Below are 8,804 nucleotides of genomic sequence, written 5' to 3'. Positions count from 1 at the left end.
CTTAGCAGTGAGATAGATATACCGTGTAACTGAATGACGCACTCACAGTTAGGCAAACTTGCACGTAAATAGGACGATTCTTCACAGTTGATTTTGAAGTTATGACCTATTTTTCACAGGCTGCTGTGATTAATATGATTCAGACAGGCTTGCCAGACCAAAGCAAGTGAACTCAAACTGTCTTGGATTTGCAGTTTCAGCTCTGAGACAGTTCAATTAAACACAGCACTTAATAGTGTCAACTGGTTATAGTCCTGGAACCTCAAAACTGCTGCTAACCTCTCAGCTCCCTCAGTGTAACATGAACTGGGAGAGAGCACTTTTGACAATCTGTCCCTCGTTTGGGGAGGGTGACCGAGATGGACCAGCCTTGTCCACCAGAATGTGTGCAGACTAGGGGCTACTGCACAGAGCAATCTGATGACTTAATACAGACAGACGGTGTTGCATCACCTGACAATGACCAATCATCACTTAATCTTTTACATGAGTGATATGTGTAATGTAAACCACCAGCGTGTCTGGCTCCCCCCTCTGGTGGGACTCCATACACAACGTCCCGCTCTCCATTTACAGAACTCGCACTGTTTTTCACTTCTGGATTGTCCAGCTGCTTTCCCGTAATTGAATCAACACGGGCCAGTTTGTGTATGAAAGGGCCACTGTGGTGATAAACACTAGTTTCTTGTTTTTTTTAAAAGTGACCCGACCAAAAACCAGCTGTGAAAAACAGGTGGTGGTCCAGTCGAAAGCCTAACTTAGCCTTGTCGGTTGAAGTTTTGTCCCAAGTTCAACAAGTCGCATGCTGTGCCAAAAATACCTGGAGAGCGGAAAGAGGGACGTCCAGAGTGTGCCACAGAGGGGGTTGTGATGCACTCCATGCTACACACAGCTGGACTGACTAGGAAGCCACACTATTGCAAACTGCCTCATTTTACTCTGTCCAAAGGGACAAAAACAAAAGACTCATTTGACGTCTGGGAAAACTTTTGTCACGGCCCGATTAAGCAGTCTACACGCACTTAACTCATGCGATATTCCTTACAAAATGTTTTACAAAATGTTACTGCCAAGTGATGGTTCTTCAAAAAACAAAATAGATTGTTCTTTTTTTTATGCGAGGGTCTATTTTGCCGTTGGAGTCATTCCAGGCCGGCTCAGCGCTCACACATGTACAATGTCGACTGCCGTCTCCACAGCGGAGAGGTACGGGGAGCAGGAGGGGATCGTCCTCAGGAACATTCCCACAAGAGACTGTCACACACCACCTTTCTTATTTCTCTCTCCTCCATCTCTGCTGATGTTGGTGGTCTTACTTTTTCATCGCCATGTCTTAGAAATAATCAGTTGTTGCTGTTTTTGTATTGTGTTCATTATTTTGTTTCTTTTCCTGTTCAGACGAGACATTTTTTCTGATGTTGAAGTTGCTTGTTGTGTTCTGTGACGGCTGCTCTGCACTCAGCTTTCTGCTGTCGAGGATGAGTCTTTTTAGGAAGAGGTCGAGGAGAGGACGAGACGGAGAGGTTTCGGGGGTCCTCGAGGGCAGTGGTTCCAACCCTGGGTCATGTGGTACATTTAGTATAAGAGAGAGGAAAACTTGAGACAAAAGTTGGTTATTATTTCTCAGGCTTTCTCTTTTATGTTTTGCTTTTAAGCTATGCTAGTAATGTGGCTCAATGGATGGCATGGTCGGCCCACCCTGTTGGTCTGGACTGAAATATTTAAATACCAATGTGATAAATTGTCATGACATTTTCTATTTTGTTTCCCAGAGGATGAATCCTAATGACTTAGTGATTCCTTAACTTTTTATAATGACATCACAGGGTCAAAATTGGACCAAAACTTAAGTTTATGACTAAAATCCCACAAAAAAAAAAAACTTAGGTTGATGCTAATTTGCAAATATTAGCACGCCAATATGATCAACTTAAAAAAATAAAAAAATTATACTGAATATAGTTACCATGAAGTGGGAAAGAGAAAGCACTCTGGTTGAACTGCTGACAACAATTGATTCATTTAAGAGCCCACAAGCCACAAAGGTTAGACACCACTGCTTTAGGGGGGAAATAAGAAAATACATATCTAGTGGACCAAATGATATCACATTCCTTCATGACAATCACATCAATTGATCAGTGAGAGAAGGTGCAGGCCTAAAATACTACTCTGGTATTAAGTGTCCTAACAGAATGATCTTCGGGGCTAGATTAGATCAGCGAACTCTGCTTCCTTTGTTCTGCCTTTTAATTCCCCGCAGCAGATAAAGGAAGTCCATAGAGAAATAACATCCGACTGTGAAATGGCGGGCTGCGCAGGGAAAGCGCGAGAGCAAACAGGGACAGGATTGGCTGAATGAATGGACAAGCGAAAGCAGGAGATGAAGGGAGCGGCTGTGTGCCAGCAGGGGAGACGAGGCAGAGGAGAGCTGCTGCGTGCAGCCGCCCTCCATCTGGTCACCTACCCAGCAAACGGCCCTCTCAGCTCTGAAGTCACTGGCTGTGTTGTGCCCCGATGTGGCAGCGGCTCACAGGCGTACCAGCCTGCAGAAACTAGGCCACTGAACTCTGTCTGCCCTCTGGGGTTTTTTTTCTTCTTTTTTTTTTTATTTTTATAGATTAAACCCAAAAAAGGCTCTGCTCCCCCACCTCCCGGCCACAAAGCATTTTTACCAGCGATGAGGGAACACAGGCAGACTAACAAGCTGCGTTCACAGTAAACAAAAACAAATATAACCCTTCCTGTTTGAGGCTGATCTGTGTGTGTCGGGCCTCCCACAGGACGGTGAGGATTCACTGCAGAGATGAACTGCATACCTTTGTTTCTGCTTCAGTGATTCTTAGTCATCGTTATTTTAGACACTCACACACACACACACACACACACACAAACGTGCACACACGCACACAGCAGCCTGTCTCTGCATTCAGGCTAGCCATTGAAGTGAATCTCTCGTTGTGAGTGGACAACCCTGGCATGTGATGTCATTAAAAAACAGGTGTTAAGTAGGCTAGGCATAGTTTCCGTGGCAACAGCGAAACCCACAGATGCGGCAGGTCTCCTCCCTGCCCGTCCCCCCGTCTCTCCTCTGCAGATCGAAGCCAGGGACAGAAAGAGGCGGCAGAAAGCTGAATAATATGACACAGACCCTCACGGGGTCCACATCTTTTTTTTCCATATCAAATAAGCTGTATGATCCATTAACCCTTTGAGCTCAGTCTGTAATGAACTGCACTTTTTGTTCCCCTCATAACGTGTGTAGATACGGGGATGCCGCCACGTGCTCTCTCAGTGTACAGCGTTATTCAGCAGTTGTTTTGAGAACCGAGAATAATTGTAAAAAAAAAAAAAATCATCCTCAGTCGTTAAAATGTCTGAATTTGACGTCTTGTTTTTTTTCCGACAGTATAAAAGTGGTACTTGCTCCTGGAGATTTTAAAGTAACCCTCACTTAATGCTATGAAAGGTTGAACTGAAATCCAGGGCACAGAATTTGTTTTAGCTAGGTCAGAGTCCTTGTAAAGGGGTGCCGTCGACCGAAGTGCCACAGTGTTGCACAAAGGGTTGATGATGAGACTAGGGCCACGCAAGGCCTGTTCCAAGTTATGTTTTTTGCACATTTGTGAGATATTGTCAGTATTTTAATTTTTCCAAGTGCCTTTTTATTATAGGTAAAATAAAGAAGCTATACACTATATGAAAAAAAATGATTATATGAAAATATATTTTTCCTGGCAGCATGTTCTGTGGTTGAACATGCAGAATTTTAGAGTTGTAAAAGTCTCAAATTGGTACAACATAGCGGTGTTCTCCTGTTTTAGAGGAATTTTATTACGATATTGATGATAATGTCAATGAAAAGAAAAATGTTTAATAAAGTTGTATTTGATACTTGTGCATTCATTTGTTCATAGTTTCCATCTTATGGATAATGTGCATTATTAAGCATGTTTGAGTACTTAAAGAGCTATATTAAATTAAAGTATTATTATATCCATTATCCAGGTAAATGTGATTCAGCCCCTTCAGACCAACAAGTGCACACTTAATGCTGCCGCCAAACTGCCACGAAATAAAACAAATCATATCATCCTGATTATAGTCAACATGCTGAAGCTTCATGAACTCTATTCAGCGTTTTAGTAGCTGAAACAAAGATAAATATAAGCTTTTCTTTGTGGATTTATGTCATTTCAAACCATACATACCAGTTTTACATATGACTCTTCTAAAAGTATGAAAAAGCCCATATTTTATTGTTGTGCGCACCTTTCTTAAAATTACATTTATTGCCAAAAAAATAACAAAGTCCAGACTAGAAAAAAGGAGTCTTTTATTGGGTCATAATTTACACAGGACGGGGAGAGGAAAGATAGAGGGCAGGCATAATTAAATACTTCATGTTTCTGTTTTCTGCTGCTTGTCTTTTGTCTGAATACTTAGTTCCTCGTCGAGACGCTCTTTAGCCCGCACCACCTGCACACAACCAATAACAACAATGACCGCAAGACAGAGAAAACACTGAAAATAGCTAGTTCACACCACGGTTCCCTTAGAGCAGAAAGGAGCGAGCGAGAGATAAAAAAACAGTCTGATCATCATCTCAAACACAACACAGTTCAAAGAGTAGTATTCCTGCCACACAAACAGATTCACATGAGTCAGAATTTATTATATTTTAGCCATAGATTTTCTCTCGGAAACTAAAAAATGTGTTAATTATTTTGGTACAGCACTACACAGCCACACTAAAAATGACTAAAGTCATAATTTCAAGCGTGAACACAAAGGTTATCTCGATTGGGCTGCAGGCTTACAAGTAATTGTGTGAGAAAGTTGGAATGGTCTGCAAAACAAATAAGGTTTTACCTTAAAACTCTGGAAGCACTAAAAAAAGGTGCCAACGGCATTTAAAAAATAAGTGAGGTGCAAACCTTACTACACAATATTTTACGTGTTAAAGGGACGGTTTGGACTTGTAGAAGAGGGGTTAAGAGCACAGATGGTTAAAACTGCTTCAGTCCCGCGTTGTAAAAGGATGTCTGACGGCAAAATAATGCTGCGAAAATCTCCTTAATATAGCGTACACATGAATTAATTTATAAGTACCTTATACTACCCACTTCACAAAGAAAAGAAACTATCCTTTTGATGTCATAAGCCATGGTTTAAATTGTTTGGTTTGATGGTTTCCTGATACCATATTTGTTTTATATGTTCTGATGCTTTTTTGTCTTTGTAGTGAGGGAAACAATGACTTTAGTGGGCAATATAATAATAATGAGGTCATATTCGGTTCTCCTCTAAATGATAAATACATACATTACAATGGTCCACTCTACAACACATTTGAAAACCTTTGAGTAGCATTCTAAGAAACAGAATACTTACTTTTGATTGGAGGTAAAATGAACCGCCCACCGACTTGTCATTGACTTTAAAAAGGTGCTCGTAGTTCTGGAAGAGATAAACACTTTGTTTTAGAACACCAGCAAAGACACTTGTTGACCTATTTTCTGATCATTGTTACAACATTAGGTAAACATAAAGAAACATGTGATAATGTCAAGATAAACTAGGAAAATAAACCATGGCGATTAAAACTGTGTTCCTGAAGCTACCTCTCTTGGATATGTACTTTGTAGCTCTGTTACACAGAATACGTGTTCAGCCATCAATCTGTAAAGACATGACTAAGTGCAACAATATTCTACGACCAAGACATCTTTTAGGTGCAAATAGCATTGAGTGTTTCCATCAAAAGGCAGATTTTAGGTTAAATTTTTAAATTACAAAGATAATCTGTCTGAACCAGTTGTGACAAATGAGCTTAGGTAATAAGAGAAACGATGTCTCCACTAGTGCTGACAGAGCAACACATGCACGCTACAATGAAGGAAATCCTGGAAACGTGAAACAAATTTTGATATGGCCAGAAAATCTGTGATGACTGGCTAAATACCACATTGCTAAAAGGCTTGATAGCTCTGCACATTTGTTAGTTACACAACTCTAAAGGAGACAGAGTGTGTTTGCACCTGCTCAATCTCCTCCGGGGTGAGTTTGGTGATATTAAGAATTTGTTGAGCCTCTTGCAGGCTCATCCCAGTGATACTCGAGGCTGCAGCCGAGTGCTGACCGGCACTGTTCCTGGCCTGCGCCGCTGCTTTACTGGCTGGGAGAGAAACAACACAACAATACTCACAACTTCAGTTCAAATAAAATAAATGCATGTGAAATCTCTCTCTCTCTCTCTCTCTCTCTCTCTGCAACAACTTTACACAAAACACCAGATATATAGCAAAAGTATAGTATAAAATCAAAGTATAAAATCCTATTATGTAGAGTCTGTCAGTTTCCTTTGAAATATACTGTTACTCTTAGCTATGAACACAAATGCAGTGTGTTTGTTCTCAATAGTATCAGACACAATTACTTCCTCAAACTTGACCTCCAGTGTTGTGCTGACCAAAAAGCACACCTGCATCCTGTTCAAGCTCTGATTAGGAGATCTAATTGGTTTCAGGTGCTTTAAAAGTTGCAGGTGATTGCAGAGTGTGGTATTTCAATGGCAGTTTTGAGCAAATGACAGACAGAGGTTTTAATGTGTCTAATGTAGATATCATGATGTATTTTTTTGCAAGGAAAAGGGTGTTTTATAATATACAACTCAGTGTAAAGCAAACAATTAGCTTTTGGTTGGTTCAGTTACCGTGCCACAAATAAGTATACCAGTGTTTGTTTTAACAATTGCAAAAACAACATGTAGTATACATTTGGATTATACCTGCAATTTCTTGCTGTAAAGCGCGAGCAAACGCTCGTCCCACCACCTGAGCTCCCATCACAATGATCTGCGCGAGATATTTAGCCTGCAGAGGAAAAAAAAATAGATGCAACGTTTAATCTCACAAAATTTAGCAGAAGTGAAGTCATGGAAAGCTAAACAGAGAGCGAGTTGAGGTCCCTCGCTGGTCTTCATTGTTGACAAGTGACGTGACAAGAGTCCAGCGTCAGTCCAGAACTAATTAAGCTGACGTCACGTTGAGGTAGAAGGTGTCTAGAGCCAGCTGAGGAGGTGAGGAGCACCTTCTTGACACTGCGGTCAAGTGAGCCCCTCATCAGCCGAGTGAGCCGCACGCATGAAAATAAATGACCGTTTATTCCTGGTATTACGGTATGGTGGTCTACGGTGGCTTAGATAGCACAAAAAGCATTCAAACGTAAATTCCCGATATCCCAATATTCAAACAGCTAAAAAAAGATCCTTAAATTTGTAAAGTAAAATTACAATGCAGCTTTGTTCATGCTGGCCTCTGCCATAAACATGTACGTGGCCATGATATTTTACAGTACAGTTTTGGAGAAAAAAAGACTTCAAAGTCAGCTTTAAAGACATAATTATATCCATAATGTCCCAATTTCCAATATTCAAACTGCTAAAAAAGAGATCCTTAACTTTGTAAAGTAAAATCACAATGCAGTCTTGTTCAGGGGGACCTCTGCGATGCACATGTACATGGCCATGAGATTTTACTGTACAGTTTTGGAGAAAAGTGACTTCAAAGTGAGCTTACATGTAATAATGATATAATGTCACAATTTCCAATATTCAAACTGCTATAAAAACAGATCCTTAAATTTGTAAAGTAAAATCACAATGCAGTCCTGTGCAGGCTTTATTTGATTTACAAGGCTTAACTACAAGTTTAGGATCTGTTTTAATAGCTGTTTGAATTTTGTACCGTAACACCTTGAATAGAGGTGCATTCAGAATGGCAATTGAGGCTCACTCGGTGGATGTGGGCTTACTGGACCGCAGTTTCATGACATCGGAGGACTCGGTGCCTCCGCCCTACTCGGACATGAACTAGCTAACTTAACGCCACATGTTGACATTAGTTTCTCCTTTGATCAAACTCACAACGTCCCTCTGAAGGAGGCTGTGCTGGAGACGCGACATGACACACAGCTGATGTAACGCTACACAACGTCTCCTGCTGCTAATACCAAGAGTCACTGACGACAGCGATATACACACAATGTATACCTACCATTTTATAATGCTACACAGGTCCTTGAGACAGTGTGCGGCTTCTGTTTTCACGCATGTAACTACACCGTCGAAGGTTACTTCAGGGTCAAAGTTCATGGAAGCGCCGACAGCAAAGAATTCAAGAAGAAGCCGGTGGACGGCGTCATTTCTAATACTGACACCTACCGGCATGGAGGGCCACTGCAGCTTATTTTGTCTTTAGACGTTTACATACAGTATATTTACATAATATGTATTGTAATAAGATCTACCGGTATTTATATTATAATATCAAGATAAACATATTTTGGGGGGGATATTCAGTTATTTTACTCACAGTAGTATTGTTTAATTAATTTAGTTGTTTGCTTATTTAGGATAAATGTTTTTTATGTTTTAGGATAGTATTTTCTTTTGATAGTTTTTTGGTTAGTTTCATTATTTGTAGTTGTTATCTAGGTTTACTTAGTCTTTAGATTGTTTATTAGTTCATTGATTGGGTAATGCTGTGGCCACTTGGGGTTTATATATGGACTAGGTCGGTTCAGGACCAGCATGCACCTGCGTAGGCCTATGTTTTTTTACCATCACAGGAGAGGCAGCATGTTCTTCACTTTGTTAGTTTTGTTTAGGTAAATAAATTATCAGGAAGAGTGAACACTTAACATTATTATATCTGTTATTCTAATAGCTTCACTTTACTTTTAAAGTATTATCGAAAGTCATGTCAGGCTTGTCTGCCTTGATGCTGGTATGACAATATCTA

At 40.4% G+C, this 8,804-nt stretch overlaps 1 protein-coding gene across 1 annotated transcript; it reads right to left on the bottom strand.

Annotated features, from left to right (window-relative positions):
• Window positions 1-4,319: 4,319 nt before the first annotated feature.
• Window positions 4,320-8,156, bottom strand: pam16 (presequence translocase associated motor 16). Its single transcript, XM_068578696.1, has 5 exons — window positions 8,058-8,156; window positions 6,791-6,875; window positions 6,042-6,178; window positions 5,395-5,460; window positions 4,320-4,479 (listed from the first exon to the last, which is right to left on the bottom strand). The coding sequence occupies exons 1-5, from the start codon at window positions 8,058-8,060 to the stop codon at window positions 4,402-4,404; spliced, it is 369 nt and encodes a 122-aa protein (XP_068434797.1). The 5' UTR covers window positions 8,061-8,156; the 3' UTR covers window positions 4,320-4,401.
• Between the last annotated feature and the right edge of the window lie 648 nt (window positions 8,157-8,804).

This window comes from Clinocottus analis, unplaced genomic scaffold, assembly GCF_023055335.1.
Source record: "Clinocottus analis isolate CAN_PGR_092001 unplaced genomic scaffold, fCliAna1.0.p SCAF_16, whole genome shotgun sequence".
Lineage (NCBI taxonomy): Eukaryota > Metazoa > Chordata > Actinopteri > Perciformes > Cottidae > Clinocottus > Clinocottus analis.
This window is presented reverse-complemented; position numbering and strand designations above follow the sequence as displayed.